We start from the raw sequence: 17,582 nt of genomic DNA on the forward strand, positions 1-17,582 counted from the left end.
ATTCTTTCTACGGAATTCAAACACTGAGGACCGAGTCAATGTCGGAGGCTGACGGTTCAGGCCTTAAAGCTTTTTCACGGGTTCCCTATGAGAAATTAGGGCTTCCTCAAGGGAGTTTCTTGCCCGACCTTGCCTAAATTTCCAAGCAATCCTATTTTTATAAATGCGAGAAGGCAATACGATTCTGTGCGCGTGCATAATCATTATAAAATTATTGCATTTCGTGTCACGAAGCCACGAAGTTCTTGGAAGCCAGAAGGGGAAAGTTCAGACAAATCCGCAGATTAACATCATTCCCAGGCTGGATGAACTGACATTCTTGCATGCTTGCAGCGATGATGTCTATGGGGATGTTCACGATGTTCCTTGGCATCCACGCTGAAACGGGGCGGGGACAAATAGTTCCCTAGCCTGCTTGTTTAATCCGGTTTTACTACATCTATCCCTATCTAGTCTTTTGACCACATGATCTCGATCTTAACTTTCGTATTTAAAACCTCTATTACTATACTGTGCAGTTACACTAGCAATGGCTCCGTTTCTGTCAATATCTTCCCCCCTTTTCTTCTAACGATACTCTAATCGTCTCTTCCTTATCTCTACCGCCGACCAGTTAGTCCTTCCACCTTCTTCGAATCCCAACGCTTCTGAAAGGTGGTGTTACGTTTCGCCTACAGCGCGCGGTAATGCCGGCGCGGATGCAACGGACGCCGGGGCTTCGTTCAAAGCGGCGGACATTTTGGCCCGTTCGACGTCGCCGCAACGCCTCCCCGCCAAGCGTGTCCAGGCGTGTTTCAGTGCCACGTGTCTTCGTGTGTGCGTGTGTGTGTGTGTGCCCACGCTTGTCAATGCGCGGCAGCCGGGGAGCGGAGCTCCCCAAGTGAGGTGCCAGGAGGTCTGTCCGTCGGCGGGTTGGCGATGCGTCACTACACTCGGCTCAACATGTCTCTCGGCTCGACCGTGCGCGCCGTCGTGGGCTCATGCTCCGCCGTCGCGTGGGCTCATGCTCCGCCGTCGCGTGGGCTCATCCCGTGACCTTCCTTCTGGCCCGCGACGCCGAGAGTATAAGAGCAGCTGCCCCCGGACGCCAGGAGAGAGGCTCCGATTTGTACTGTTGAGTTACGTGCTCTCCCGTCTCTCCACTTCGGTCGACCTGACCGGCCGCTCTTTTGCTATGTTAGAATAAACAAGTTGTTCTGTTACCAGTCTACTCTTGCTTTGCCGGGACCTTCGGATGCTTCCAGTGCCCCAGGCCGCCAGGCCAACGCTACCCTTGGGGCTTGCGACCCATTTGCAATAACGGGCGTCAGCACCGAGTCCCCAACAACTGGTGGCAGCGGTGGGACCGCGACAACGGAGGCCAGCAGCGAAGAGATGCGGTTGACTGTATGCTGAGCAGCACAACGACCATCCGGGAGCAGTGCAACGAGCCCTGTGTGATGACTGGTTGCCTGCAGCGGAACGACTGCGCGGAATTCTTGGCTGCGAGGTTTGGTGAGTGCGGGACTTTCTTCTTCTGAGTTTTGCCAGGCTTTTGTTAGTATCAGAAACAGAGCTGGTAATTGTGGTTGTCGTTGCTGCCGGGTTAGTTTGCGGCAAGACAATAGTAGGCAGTAGAGAAAGCAGCATTCAGAGCAGCCATGGATTTGAAGTCGTTGCGCAAACCGAAATTGCTGGAGCTTGCGAGAGAGTTGGGTCTGGATGTCTCAGACAAACTCAGAAAACCAGAACTGCTAAGGGCTATTCTTGAGTTAGAAGCTGAGGATGACGAGCTGTCGGAATGCCTTGAGACCATTGAGGAGAGGGAGCGTGAACTTAAAGAACAGAAAGAGAAACAGGAGCGCGAACTAAAAGAACAAAAAGAGAAAGAAAAAGAAGAGCGCGACCGTCAACACGCTTTGGAAATGAAGCGTCTCGAGTTAGAGATGGAACGCGCTCGTAATGGAAGTCAGGCACACGGTGCAGGAGAACGAGTGTTGTTCAAAATGACTGACCTGATGCGGCCGTTTAAGCTTGGAGAGGACATTGGTTTGTTCCTGGTTAACTTTGAGCGAACGTGCGAGAAGCAGGGGTTCTCTCGGGAAACGTGGCCACAGCGCTTGCTCACTTTGCTACCCGGCGAGGTGGCCGACGTAGTCGCTCGCTTGGAGAGAGAGGAGGCAGAGGATTTCGACAAAGTGAAATCGAGTCTGCTAAAAAAGTACCGGCTGTCAGCGGAGGCGTTCCGTCGGAAGTTTCGGGAAAATGAGAAAGGCAAAAGTGAGTCGTATACAGAGTTTGCGTACCGGCTTATGTCAAACATGCAGGAGTGGCTCAAAGAAGAGAAAGCGTTTGGTGACCACGAGAAAGTTCTGCAGTGTTTCGGGCTAGAACAGTTTTATAGTCGGTTACCTGAGAACGTGCGGTACTGGGTCTTGGATAGGCCAGACGTTAGTACGGTGGCTCGAGCCGCTGAGTTAGCCGAGGAGTTTGTGACGCGTCGGGCTCGCGGAGCTAAGGACGGTCAAAAGGGTGAATTTGGCTCCAAGTTTGAGAGGCCGAAGTTCACACCCATGAGAGCAAAGGGGGACACACGTAGTTCGGATGCGAGTGAAAGCAGTCCGACCGAACGTAAGGAGACGGCGGCAACCGAAGCCGAACGCAGAAAGCGGTTCGAGACGAGGCAAGCGCGCGTTTGTTATACGTGCCAGAAGCCGGGTCACTTTTCGGCGCAGTGTCCAGAAACAAAAACAAAAGTCGTGTTTTTGTCTTTATGCAGCACTGACGAGAACATGAAGCTTCTCGAGCCTTACATGCGAGACCTCCTCGTGAACGGGAAAGAGTGCCGAGTGCTTCGCGATTCCGCAGCTACAATGGATGTAGTTCACCCGTCTTACGTAGAACCCGATATGTTCACGGGCGAGTGCGCATGGATCAAGCAAGCAGTGGAAGCTCATAGCGTGTGTCTGCCGGTAGCAAAAGTGCTTATTGAAGGACCTTTCGGAGCACTTGAGACGGAGGCCGCAGTGTCATCTATGCTGCCCCCCCAGTACCCGTACCTATTTTCGAACAGGTCCGATCACCTCCTGCACGAGAAGGGGCTTTTGTTTGGTGAGGCTAGCGTTCAGGCCTTAACCAGATCGAAGGTTCGGGAGCTCGCTGCAAAGGCGGTAGTTGCGGGGCCGACGTTGTTGAACGATGAGAAAGGGTCAGAGGCGCAGCAAGCTGGTATTCAGAGCACGCCCGAACTGAATAAAATTGAGCCTGTAGCGTTAAAGGCACCAGATACTGGAGAGGAAATTCCCGACACGGGAAAGTTAGAAGAGCTATCTACAGATTTGCTCATCGCGCCTACGTCAGACGGACTTAACAGGTTGCTAAAAGTCAGCCGGTCGGCTTTGATAGCCGAGCAAAAGAAGGATGGCAGCCTAGAAAACATACGCTGCATTATCAAGGAAGGTATCGCCAAGAAAAATGCTCGCTTTGTGGAAAGAGGTGGGGTCCTGTACCGGAAGTATCTAGACCGCAGGGGACTGGAGTTCGATCAGCTGATCGTGCCTCAATGCTATCGTCAGGATCTGTTGCGCTTGTCGCATGGGGGTTCGTGGTCCGGACACCTAGGAGTTAAGAAAACTAAGGACCGTCTCTTGCAAGAGTACTATTGGCCAGGGTGTTTTCGGGACGCAGACCACTTTGTGAAGACATGCGACACCTGTCAGCGGGTGGGCAAGCCAGGGGACAAATCGAGGGCGCCGTTGAAGTTGGTGCCTAGCATTACGGAGCCTTTTAGACGGCTCGTTATTGATACAGTGGGACCTCTGCCGGTAACAGCCACAGGGTACCGACACATTTTGACTGTGATCTGCCCAGCGACAAAGTTCCCTGAAGCAGTGCCGCTGAAAGAACTCAGCTCAGTTGAGATAGTCAATGCACTACTGTCCATATTTGCGCGAGTTGGTTTTCCTGCAGAAATCCAGTCAGATCAGGGTACAGTGTTTACTAGCGCTTTGACGACAGCCTTTCTCGAAAGGTGCGGGGTAAGGCTGTTACACAGCTCAGTGCACCACCCCCAGTCGAATTCCGTTGAGAAGCTCCACTCCGTCATGAAGCGCGTGTTGAGAGCATTGTGTTTTGAACATCAAACTGACTGGGAGCTGTGTCTGCCTGGAGTGATGTTTGCATTAAGGACCGCGCCGCATGCGGCTACGGGGTTTTCGCCAGCTGAGCTGGTGTACGGTCGCTCGCTGCGATCTCCGCTTCGCATGCTTCGAGAATCATGGGAAGGCAGGGGCGACGACCCAGTCGTGGTAGAGTACGTGCTTAAGCTCCTCGAACGCTTAAGAAGGGCACAGGAGTTGTCAGGTGAAGCAATGGCAAAGGCCCAGCAGAGGGCCAAGGTTTATTATGATCGGACAGCCAGGACCCGTCGTTTTGAGGTGGGCGATGAGGTCATGATATTGCGCACATCGCTAAAGAACAAACTCGACGTGCAGTGGGAGGGCCCAGCACGAATTGTTCAAAAACTGTCGGACGTTAACTACGTGGTGAGTCTGCCAGGAAAGCGGAAAGCACAGCAAGTTTACCACTGTAATCTGCTCAAACCCTATAAGCAACGGGAAGCAGTGGTGTGCATGATGGTAAACGTTCCCGAAGAGCTTCCGGTCAAGCTTCCGGGACTAGGCTCAGTGACGAACAGGAAAGACACCGATCAAGTCATTAGTGACTTAATAAGTAAAGCATCGCTGTCGCCTGAGCAGAAAACCGAACTACACCAGCTCTTACAAGAGTTTCAAGGTCTGTTCTCTGAGAGGCCTGGTAGGACTTCTGTCCTTACTCATGACATAGAACTTACCTCCCCAGAGCCAGTACGATCCAAGGCGTACCGGGTGTCACCCCGCCAGAGCGATATTATGGAGGCTGAGGTAAAGAAAATGCTACAGCTCGGTGTTATTGAAGCAGGTGAGAGTGATTATACCTCCCCTTTGATTTTAGTTGAGGTACCGGTCAAGGAACCTCGTCCTTGCGTCGACTACCGCAGGCTTAATTCCATCACTAAGGATCAAATTTATCCGATCCCTAACATCGAGGAGCGCCTTGAGAGAGTGAGTAGCGCTCAGTTTATTTCCACCCTAGATCTTGTCAGGGGTTATTGGCAGGTTCCACTTACAGAAGAGGCTAGTAGGTATGCGGCGTTCATTTCACCAATGGGGACATTCCGTCCTAAAGTTTTGAGTTTTGGTTTGAAGAACGCGCCATACTGCTTTTCAAGCCTCATGGATAAAGTGTTGCGGGGACAGCAAGAATTCGCTTTACCGTATCTAGACGACGTAGCGATATTCTCCGCATCCTGGCCTGAGCATATGGCGCACTTGCGGGCAGTGCTAACCCGCCTGCGCGATGCGGGCTTGACAGTCAAGGCTCCCAAGTGCCAGTTGGCACAGGCCGAGGTTGTCTACCTCGGACACGTGATTGGTCGGGGTCGTCGCCGCCCCTCTGAAATAAAGGTGGCCGCTGTGCGAGACTTCCCGCAACCGCGCACGAAGACCGATATTCGGTCGTTCTTAGGTGTAGCCGGCTACTATCAGAGGTACATCCCCAGGTACTCTGATATCGCGTCTCCTCTAACGGATGCTCTAAGAAAGACAGAGCCGCAAACAGTCGTCTGGGATGAGACAAAGGAAAGAGCTTTTAGCGCCCTAAAGAGCGCCCTAACAAGCCAGCCTGTGCTACGATCGCCCGACTACTCAAAAGGGTTCGTTGTTCAGTGTGATGCTAGTGAGCGAGGCATGGGCGTTGTACTGTGCCAACGGGAAAATGGAGAAGTAGAACACCCCGTCCTGTATGCTAGTCGTAAGCTGACGAGTCGTCAGCAGGCGTATAGCGCCACCGAGAAAGAGTGTGCGTGTATCGTGTGGGCCGTTCAGAAATTGTCATGTTACCTAGCTGGCTCGAGGTTTATCATTGAGACGGATCACTGCCCTCTCCAATGGCTGCAGACCATCTCTCCCAAAAATGGCCGCCTCCTGCGCTGGAGCCTCGCTTTGCAACAATATTCCTTTGAGGTGCGTTACAAAAAGGGGAGTCTCAACGGTAACGCCGATGGCTTAAGTCGAAGCCCCTAACGTGGGAATCAGCCTCAAAATTGCTTGTTACTGATGTTTTTCTTCCTGAGGCAGGATTTTTAACCTATTGCTTTTGTGTAGTGTTTCAAAGCGATGATGTGCTTTCTAGTGCAATTTTCCGATTTGTGGACGCGTTCTGAGTGCTGCTAAACTACTGTAAGGAACTAGGCAGCAGTATAAAAGGGGAAAGAGCCTGGCAGGGCTTAGTGAGGGTTGTGCCGTGCTTGCTGACTGAGCGGTTGACTTTCGGCGTAGTTCTAACGCTTGCCGGAAACGAGAACAAAAATGTCAGCTCTCCCGAAGTCACTTTGCAGTGTCCTGTGTGCACCTGAACGTGAGAACGAGGCCTTCTCTGTGCGCTGCGCTCAAGAAACGCCAAAGGACGCCCGACTTCGGTTATGAGCATCATCGAGCGACATCCCTCCGGACAGCGGATGCAGTCCCCTGACCATCGGGATCTCCTTCCCCCGGCGGGGCGGTCTGTTACGTTTCGCCTACAGCGCGCGGTAATGCCGGCGCGGATGCAACGGACGCCGGGGCTTCGTTCAAAGCGGCGGACATTTTGGCCCGTTCGACGCCGCCGCAACGCCTCCCCGTCAAGCGTGTCCAGGCGTGTTTCAGTGCCACGTGTCTTCGTGTGTGCGTGTGTGTGTGTGTGCCCACGCTTGTCAATGCGCGGCAGCCGGGGAGCGGAGCTCCCCAAGTGAGGTGCCAGGAGGTCTGTCCGTCGGCGGGTTGGCGATGCGTCACTACACTCGGCTCAACATGTCTCTCGGCTCGACCGTGCGCGCCGTCGTGGGCTGATGCTCCGCCGTCGCGTGGGCTCATGCTCCGCCGTCGCGTGGGCTCATCCCGTGACCTTCCTTCTGGCCCGCGACGCCGAGAGTATAAGAGCAGCTGCCCCCGGACGCCAGGAGAGAGGCTCCGATTTGTACTGTTGAGTTACGTGCTCTCCCGTCTCTCCACTTCGGTCGACCTGACCGGCCGCTCTTTTGCTATGTTAGAATAAACAAGTTGTTCTGTTACCAGTCTACTCTTGCTTTGCCGGGACCTTCGGATGCTTCCAGTGCCCCAGGCCGCCAGGCCAACGCTACCCTCGGGGCTTGCGACCCATTTGCAATAACGGGCGTCAGCACCGAGTCCCCAACAGTGGGCACTCCCTATGGGTTTTGCTGGGTCAATATTCGGGCATTATATTGCGATGTTCCGACTCATTTCCGGATTTAAAAAAAAGTATTTTGCGGGACAGACATGTCTCGTCCTGCGGCGCATACCTCAGGCAGCCTGCTCGGGCATGAAACAGCAAGGCTGGCAGGTTGGCGCTGGCACCATTACACTTTTCAAATGTCCCAGCACCACCTGGCATTTATTGTTGCCCCAAAGGGCTCTATGTTTATTTCTGCGTTCCGCTTCCTTTTCGTTCTTAGATTATCTTTGCGGAAGCTTGAGTCGGTCCTTCCTCGTTTGAATTTGAATCGAATTCTGGGGTTTTGCATGCCAGGACCACGTTTAGTTTATGAGGCACCCCGTAGTAGTGGACTCCGGATTAATTTGGACCACCAGGGGACCTTTCACGTTCCCCCAATGCACGGGACACGGGCTTTTCTTGCATTTCGCCCCCATCGATATGCGGCCGCCGCGGCCGGGATTTGATCCGGCGACTTCGGGCTTAGCAGCGCAACACCATAGCCGCTAAGCCACCGCGGCGGTTATTGCTAGTCTATGTGTACAGCCAGATATTTATATTGCTTGACTATGAGTGGGACTTTCTGTTGAGCTGATACCACGTCATTCGTCGTCTTTTCATTGAAGAAATCGTAATTCCGATTTCTCTGTGCTAAACTTCTTAAGGCCTAGATCTTTTGTCGCCGCATTGCCACTTGTATTCGCAAGTCTCTGCAAATTGCTTGCATTGTATGTTGTAACACTATGTTTTCCGCATACATCCGACTAACGTCGGATATATGCGGACGACATAGAGCTCACACACATAGTTCTGGGGACAACATAGACGCTAGCGCCAGGTGCCCGGTAGTGGTTTCTATGGGAAAGTGCATGGTATATATTTTTTAAATTTTGGCGCAGGAGATGTTTCCGAAACGTGCTAGGTGAAGTAGTTGGATTCCTTAGTACGCGCGTTTGGCTTTGCGCGCAAGAAAGACGCTCTGAACTGTTTATTTACTTTTTCTTTATGTCACAGGCCTTGGCACCTCCTTTAGAATTTCCTCCAAGTAGCTAAGCTTTTTATTGAAGAGTGAGCATTTTTGTAATATATATATATATATATATATATATATTACTGAACACATTTCCTTCTTTTCTTTTATCTTTATTTCGTCGTTTACCCTAATAATTTGGCACATAATTCACACAACTTTGCGTTCGTAAGGGATCCTCGCCTTTCGTAAGGCGCCTTCGCTAATAATATGTTCAGCATCGCGGTTGGCTGGAATTTTCTCTTACGAACAATTTAAGCGTAGGTGTTCTTTTGTGAATATGGTCTCGCGATTGGAATAGTGAGACCTGTTTTATTCCCAAGCTGCGAGTAAACACATTTCAGCGATAAAGGTGTAAGTAGGGGAGAGGGAGTGGATGTTTGATGTTTGGAATGCGAATCAGATATTACACACTAACTATTCGTATTCGTATCCGAAAATGAACTATTTTCTATCTTCGGATATTCGAAAATACGAAATATTTCGCAATAACCGTTTGTTAAAGTCCTGTTGTTGTTTTCCGTCTGCTAAACACAGTATCGCAAATTAGGAGAGGTGAAACAACGAGAAATGTCTTCGAAGGAATGCTGAAACGAAATGGACAATTTATGTTTTACTTTCGGTTTCGCGGTGGAAGCGCCTGTGAGTTTTGCTTGAATATTCTTCATTTAAGTTCATTTAGTATTTTGGGCAGTCTAGTCACGTAACCCTTTTTATCTTTCTTACGCTAATATTAGTGACGTTTTAGTTGCAACGGGTTCTTTTACATGTGCTTATGGCACACAAGTAGATGTTGACGTAGATCCTTTGATTTAGTCCTAGATTAGTTTACTTTTTCTCTTTTTCGATGTCTTGTGATTGTTTTTCTTAACCCATTTATTTAGCGCTTTTGTAAAGCTCCCATTCTGTATACAAGCGCCATAAATTCTTGAAAAGCTGGTTTGCAACCAGGCTATGAAGAGGCTGACGGGATATTCGCAGCAATATTGTAATGGTAATTAGAGATCTTGTGCTTAAAATTCAATATTTGTCCCAGATATATAGCTGTTCCTTTATTTTGGGGGGAGAGGAGGGGGGTAGTCAATAGAGGCGTGATACATAATTATACAGAAATAAATATTCCTGCCATGAACTCGTATACTGCTCGGCATTTGATTACTTGATATTAGATCCCATATTATCTACTCACTGTTCGTATTCGAAATTACCATTACTATTCGTATTTAAAAAAAATGATATTTACTCCACTCTAGGGAAAATTAGGAGGTAAATTGACTTCGGGATCTCAGTGCCCTAGCTTCAGACCGACGTAATATGATGCATGCGCAGAAAATGACGGAGCAAAATACAGGGGGAAACTGAAAATAAGCAAGGGGCTGACAGATGGAATAGCACACTGTGGAATAAAGTTTGTAAACAGGGATATGGGGAATACAGAGGGAATACAGTGTTCCTGTATTGTGTAGATTTCTGAACAGCAGCATGTTGAGATTACTCAAATTCGTGCGGCACATTGTGGCAGTTGTGAGAAACGCATGCGCGCCCTCGATCTTCCGCGCCCTCGCATTTTCTGTACTTTATGCATTTGCTGGTCCTAATATTGCACATAGTGCTGCACCAGTTCGCACGATCAAGTCGCTTCGCGACCCTTGAAATCGCAGCACACTATAAACATCGACCTCAAATATCGTTAAATGTCTCTCTGATAATGCCATCTTACGATAGCTTAAAGCTTATCGTGAAGTTGAAGAGGTCTTCCAAGCTATAGGTATGGCGCACAAGTCAATGTTTCGTAATCTCATTAGTCACGACTTGAGCATGGATATCGCGATCAAATATTGTTGAAATGCCCATCTTACAATGCTATCTCAGCTTTCAATGGTCATGGCGCATTGTGATTGTCGAGAGGTCTCTTGATGATAAGGACAACACGTCTCCGTTCGGCAGTCACATTGGTGCAGACGACTCACGGTAGGAAAAGAAGGAGCGGGGAGATATTAGGTTCAAATACTGAGAACTGTTGCGGAGACAATGTTATCTTATAACGTTGGTCAGGACTCCGCAATAACTTCAAGAAGTACTATCTCCTTGAGGCTAAAAATGGCGCCGGAGTCACTCTCCCCTGACCGCCCTTGATCTAAGACTGCAGTGTACTTCGAAGTTTCGTATCGTCGGCGTACATTGAAACGCGAAAACATCCGAACGGGCCGGGTCGCATGTTCCCGTCTGTAAGTCTCGTGGGAGATAACTTCTGGCTTGGCCACGTCTGGAGTGAGCACACCACTTCTCGGTGGAGGGCGACTCGCGTAGAAATAGTGCGCAAACGCAGTACACCTGCGCGAGTTTCCCGACTAACACACTTGCAGTGTGGCCTCCGAGATCTCACCGGAGGTGCCCGAGTGCGATCTCTGAGGCCAGTATTACATGAACTCTCGATAACGAAATCCCCCTGTTTTAAGTGCTAGACTGGGACAAACACTAGGCTGAATATGATAACGATTTAATTCCTGATCACCGAACGTTCTGCGCACTCTAATATAAAAGGTTAAACATTTTTGGGAGATTTCCGGTAAGAGAAATATAATTCGCAGCAGCAGACCGTTGTGCCTGGTGATTTTGACGTCACGGATATCCGTTACCTGCAGTTCTTAACAATCACTTGGCACTCCGACAAGGCGAGCACCAGGGTGGCCAGATTCAACTTCTAAACTATTCGAATAGCCGTGAACCCAAATCGACAGCTAATAAAGAAATCATGTAATAAGTACATTTAAAGATGTATCTCCTTTAATATCAATAGGCCCTGATTTAACATGTTAAGGCATTACTGAACACCGTTAAATTAGCTTAAAGATGTATTTTCTTTAAAATCAATAGGCCCTGATTTAAAATGCTATAAGGCATTAGTGAACACCGCTAAATTAGCTAAAATATGTAAGAAAATGTGTCGGAAAGTATATAACATTGCTATGCAGCACTTAAGCGGCCTACCTTTTAAATTTACAGCCTGTTAAGTGTGTACCGTTAATCTGACGAGATATAAGCTTCACATTGAGTGGCCTTTCGATATCAAGGTAAAGATCCACCAAACGAAAGGCTGACCAGAAGCACCCAAAGTTATATTTGATATTTAACGGAAAAAAAGAACTTGACCGACGCTTGCATGTTACTACTCAACCCCGTTCGAGCACACCCATAAGCCTCTAAAGGAAAATTTCCAATTAATTGCTCAATCCATCGTCACACCCATGCGAAGTCCAAATCCGCTGATGAAATTAATGAAAACGAACATGCTGTCATGATTTCCCGCAGTGAAAGGGTACTCGCTTAACTGCACGTTGAGTGGACCAGCAAAACTGCACCGGCGCGTAGTCATGAATACGTTTTCTTTTGCAGGCAATCCTGGTTCGATCGAGTTCTACGCCGAGTTCATGCGCGAAATCCACCAGGGTCTCAAGGGCAAGGTCATCGTCTGGGGTGTCTCGCACGCCGGGCACGTGGCACCACCCAAGCCCATGCAGATACCCAACGTTGAAGGTTCGTGACGGTCTCGTTGGCAAGGTAGAAAACTTGTACTATAGTCGGTAGTACGCCTCGCGACGAATATCGAGAACTGGAACAGACGACGGAAGTCGGCGCAGGACAAGTGCTTGTACTGACGCCATTTCCCGACGGCGATCGTTTTACAGCGAAGCTGTATATGAGTAGGTTTCCGTTTTTTTCTGCGTGCGTGGAAGAGGTTCGCGTAGACGAAGGAAGCACTCCGACGCGCCCGGAGTCGAGCGACGCTCGCGACGTTATGTGTGCGCCTCTTTACTGTGACGTCAGCATCACCTAGCGACGTTAGTTTTAGTACTGTGTACGTTGCGCACGTAAGATCGCTACGTTCTGCAAAGTGCGCATGTGCGGAGAGCAACACGAACGGTACGTGATGCGCACGCGGCCGCCGCGTATACGCACACATCCGATTCTTGCGCGCGTACGTGGGGAGCCTTGCGTGCTGCTCTCGTGGTTCTCGTTTGTTCGGGAGAGCGCGAGAAAAAGGAGTTTCGCAAGATGGCGATGTCAAAGGCGACCAGCGGTAGGTTGTACTTTTTCATGACCTACGATTTGGCCTTGCTGCGCGAAGAGGACTTGCGGAACCCATTCCAGGATCCTGCACGGTGGGAATCCATAGAAAAAAAAAAAATATGAACTTTGTTTTCGAGAAAGCGTTCAGTGTGCGCTGTTTGCGCGCACACGTTACGTCACGTTGGCGAGAACAACACCGCCTATGGTTCGACCGATGGTTCGACGCAGTGGCGAACGCGGCCGACGCGCTCCGACGCGCCCGGAGTCTAACAACGCTCGCGCGCTTACGTATATAGGCATTTCCCAATACTAAAAGCCCTGACGTGACATGCACTGATCATCCTCATCATCATCATCATCATCATCATCATCATCATCATCATCATCATCATCATCATCATCATCATCATCATCATAATCATCATCATCATCATCAACAACAACATCATCATCGTCATCATCGTCATCATCATCATCATCATCATCACACCATCATCATCATCATCAACAACAACCTATTTTATGTCCACTGCAGGACGAACGCCTCTCCCTGCGATCTCCAATTGCCCCTGTCCTGAGCCAACCGATTCCAGCTAGCACCTGCGAATTTCTTAATTTCATCACCCCACCTAGACTTCTGCCGTCCTAGACTGCGCTTCCCTTCTCCTGGCACCCATTCTGTAACCCTAATGTTCCACCGGTTATCTAACCTACGCATTGCATGACCTGCCCAGCTCCACTTATTTCTGTTAATGTCAATTAGAATATCGGTTATCCCTATTTGTTCTTAACGTTATGCCTAACATTCTTCGTTCCATCGCTCTTTGCGCGATCCTTAACTTGTTTTCGAGCTTCTTTGTCAGCCTCCAAGTTTCTGACCGATATGTCAGCACGAGTAGCTTGCATTGATTGTACACCTTTCTTTTTAGTGATAATGGTAAGCTTCCAGTCAAGATCTGACAACGGCTGCGGAATGCGCTTGAACTCATTTTTATTCTTCTGTAAATTTCCTTCTCATGATCAGGGTCCCCTGTGAGTTACTGACGTAGGTAAACGTACTCCTTCACAGACCGTGATTGCACCTTTGACTCAATTGCCTGCATTGCTAACCTTTGTATTACCGATTTAATGGTCAACGGCCTATACGAGCGAATGCTATATTTCTCCCCCTTACCGTTATAAATTAAATTCATTCTACCTTGTCGCCAACTGTCTGGTATTCGTCCACCTTCTGGACATTTTTCTACTGCTTTTAACGGAGCTTCCTTACTTATTCGTCCTAATTCGTTAATCAGCCTAACATGAGCCTCGTCTAGCCCTGTGGCTGTGTGCTTCGGAATTTTCCCTTCGGCTTTCTTCCAGTTGAAGTTTGCCAGCACCAGCTCCTTTTCCATCTGGTTCTCTTTCATACCCTTTTTTTTTCTCAGCTACAACCTCGTCATTGCATTGGAAATATTCGGCTGTTATCTTTCGGGTGCAATTTAATGCCGCGTTCCCTTCCAGTTTCTTTCCATCTGCGTTTAAGATATGTCATTGATTGCTTGTGTTTTGAATGTAATAACGAAACTCTCCTTACTGAAGGCGCGGAGGCGGGTGCCATCTGGTCGTGTTGCAAGAAACCCAGCGGCAGGCGCGCCAGGACCATCATAGCAGCGCCGATTCGTCCTATGTCTTTTGTGCCCAGCAGCGACGGCATGGATGGCGACTGCTATCCCCTTCTTCCGCAGCCGCCACAGCGAGAGATTGTGGAGGAAGGAGAGCAGAGCTTTCCTTCCCGAGCGCTGCACCCCAGCATCTGTAAGCCTTCAGACAGCCCGAAACTCCTTTGCGTCCGCGCGTGCGTCTCAAAAAGCTGCTAATAGTTCATGCTAGAAAGATACTACTATACTATTGTACTAATACGAATAGGCGATGAACACGCCCTCAACACTGTCGCGCGAGATTACGTGGCCTTTGCCTCGTTGCCTTCGTGATAGTCAGTGGAAGTCCGACACCCGCGCAACCGGTAGAAATGGCCAAAGAAAGCTGTTCCCTCCAAAAAACATTATCAGTGTGTTTTGATAAGTTACAGCCCCAGTCTCCTTCTCTAGCGGATGCATCGAATCTTTGTCGAACTCTTCCTTTGCATATATCGCGCAATGAAAACGCGTATCGACCTGCTTTCAAATTTCGCACTAGGGAGTATCGTAATCGGAGACCTTTTGCTCACTTGCATTGGAACCTTATTTTTTTGTTGCTGTTGTTGTTGCAAGGCATTCTTTTAATTTATTTTGTTGCGTTGCGTTTTCTTGTTCACTTGCTTTTAACCTTATTTCTTTAGAGTTTGCTTGTGTTTTGATTGTAATAACTTAATACTCCTTACTAAATGCCTTTTGGGCCGTTAAGGTATATTTATATAGATAAGTAAACTTAGTGACGTCACACTGATGCGCCAGTGGTGATGTTTGGGCGCGAAATTCAAGAAAGGCAAACTTGGCTTTAATTTCTTCCCGTACTAATTGAACTTTGTCCCGCCAACTGAATGAAAATAGTGTTTTGAAAGAATTGTTTTGTCATGGAAATAGCGGTATGAAATAATAATTTACTAGGCTAAGCTGGTTAACTGCTACTCTTTAGATGTTTCTTTAAAAGCAATGTATTTCTTGATTATTATTTTTAAAGTCATATCTAACGACTGATGGTCACAGAGCTTTCACTGAGGTGTAGAAACTTTTCGTAGCTATTCTGATCAAATTACGAAGCTGAGGGAAAAAGGCAATGTACCAAGCTATCCTATCCTTACTTCAAGCTTTCACTATCCTTACTCTATTAATAAATTTCGCGTTACATCGCAACAATAACAAGGCGTATTATGATTCTGTACACTGCACGCTTTAGTCCAATCGCAGCTTATAGATCCGACCTACTACATGCGGCTGTGAAGTTCGCAATTACTTTGTGATTGCAGCTTTTTGTCCACATCGAGACGTTCGCTTTTTCGGCTTTAAAGTTTCGGGTCAGTAATACCTTAGAGGGCTGGAATATCTTCACAAACATGGACTTGCGTTTTTTAAAACATTTAAATAGTGGGAAATCCTCATCACGTTTAGGAAGAGAAATTACCCACTCTAGTTTTGGGACTGTTAACCGTGCCGTTCGTGACCCATGATCTCGATATATGTACTCGAGATCATGGGTATCTCGATTACTCGAGATATGTACTCGAGTAATCTGTAGTAATCGAGATGACTACAACACGTTGTTCAGTTTTCAAGGTTCACCTGCATTTGTAACAGTGACAAAATTCTAACTTCAGAACGCACACTTGGCACTACTCCATGCTTTGAAACGGTTGGAGAGCGATTAGACGTCGCACGTCCATGTAATTTTGTATGACAGGTATTCTGTTCAGTTATTATCTGCTCGTGCTTTAATGTGCGCATTTGGTGCATTTGGACAGATAAGTAAATAGCTGTGAGTGCATACCAGCCGTACTGTGCGCCTTAGCAACCTACGTGTCGCCACAGTTTCCGCTATTTTGACTTCTAATTGCGAGGTTTGTTGCGTAATTGCGTGAAATGCGCGCGCACAGGCTTGTTCGCGTGGCTTCACGTTACGGCGATGAGCAAGCGCCGCCGCCTACATGATGTCACGCTCTGCACGCCGCTTTCGTAGCGTGGCCCGTCGGTTACGAAACCAGAACCGTCAGTGACGGGCGATTGATTCCGTTCGCAGCTCTCGCCGTGTTCTGGCCTGGGCCACGTGCGGCAAGCGTTTGATTCATCCTCGGGCGACCTTGGTTGTGTGCAGCTACGGCGTGTACAGCGATCTAAGCCTATTCCGCTGTAGCGTCGCGGAGGATGATAGAACGGCACTTGCCGCGCTGGCTCGGTGCGGCTTGATCCGGTTCGATCCGGATCGACAGGACGGCAGCGCAACGCTGTGGAACCGCCACAAGTGATGGCGACCAAGCTGCCTGTAGGATCGGCCGAAGGCTGTAAACGCTTATGTGAACCTGAAGCGTTTCCGGGACGAGAAGTTGCACCGCCTGCGCCGCCTATTACAACACTCACATTGCGCAAACAGCAGCGCCGGCGCGATTTGACGGGCACACCTTCGCCGTTCGGCGCCATTACGAGTTTCTCACGCCGCAAAAGGGAAATAGAGAGGGAGAAAAAGAAATATGGCAGAGCTCATCTCACGATGAGTGTGAACGTTAGTTCGGTTAACATTGAAGCTAACTGGCACTCGCCTGGCACTCGCCTGTCAAGGTTACCCATAAGCACGGTGAAATAACGATGAATCTATGATGACGACGAGTGGTGAGGATGAGATGACGAAAATGGAATGACGCCTATGGAGTGACAAATGTAGTGTGACGACAACGGCATGACGACAGTGGTATGAAGATTCCTAATGGATGACGATGATATAACGATGACAGCGTGGCGACAGGTGTATGACGACAATAGAGTGATGATGACGGTATAACGACAAACGGTTGACGAGGCCGGACGGACGAGAATGGCGTAATCACAACGGAATGATGATGACGGTATGACTACCCTGGTTCATGATACCGACTGTCTGACGACGACGCAATGACAGCGATGGCATGACAATGCAGGCATAATCACGGTTGGATGAGGGCAGCTTAATTACGATAGAATGGTGAAAAGGGTTTGGCGTCAGTGGAACGAGGAAGATGGTACGACGACGACAGCATGACAACAATGGTATGGCGGTGACGGCATGAGGAGAGTTGGATGACGAAGCTAGGATCGCGATGATAGAATGATCGCGACGGCATCACAAGGGCATGACAACGAATGCATGACGATGACTGTATGACGACGACACAATCACGACGATGGCATGACAATGGTGTGAAGACAATAGGATGACGACGAGTCTATGACAAGGGCATGATGAAGACTGCATCACGAAGCCCGTATGACGACGATGGCATGACGATGACGGCATGACGAGAGTCGGATGACGAAGCTGAAGTGGCGACGATGGAACCACGGAGACCTCCCGAAGCTAGTATGACAACGAATGCATGACGACGACGATGTGAGCACGATGGCATGACGAGAGCGGGATGACAAAGCTGGATTGACGACGAGGCAACGGCCCCAATGGCATCACGACCACGGGCACATACTTAGTAACCCAAAGTTTAGAAAACTTTTGCCACTGTGTCGGCGCAGGA

The 17,582-nt window shown here is 49.0% G+C and overlaps 1 protein-coding gene across 2 annotated transcripts in view; it reads left to right on the top strand.

Moving 5' to 3' along the window:
- LOC126530810 (lipid droplet-associated hydrolase-like) overlaps positions 1-17,582 on the top strand; it is a 91,476-nt gene that overhangs the window by 57,457 nt on the left and 16,437 nt on the right. Inside the window, exons 2-3 of one of the 2 annotated variants that reach the window (XM_055070814.2) lie at positions 11,714-11,854; positions 13,970-14,185. In XM_055070814.2, coding sequence (XP_054926789.1) covers positions 11,714-11,854; positions 13,970-14,185 — 357 coding nt within the window. The remainder of the gene's footprint in view (positions 1-11,713; positions 11,855-13,969; positions 14,186-17,582) is intronic. The other variant, XM_050178096.3, reaches the window with a different exon arrangement.

Source organism: Dermacentor andersoni, chromosome 5 (assembly GCF_023375885.2).
Source record: "Dermacentor andersoni chromosome 5, qqDerAnde1_hic_scaffold, whole genome shotgun sequence".
Classification (NCBI taxonomy): Eukaryota; Metazoa; Arthropoda; class Arachnida; order Ixodida; family Ixodidae; genus Dermacentor; species Dermacentor andersoni.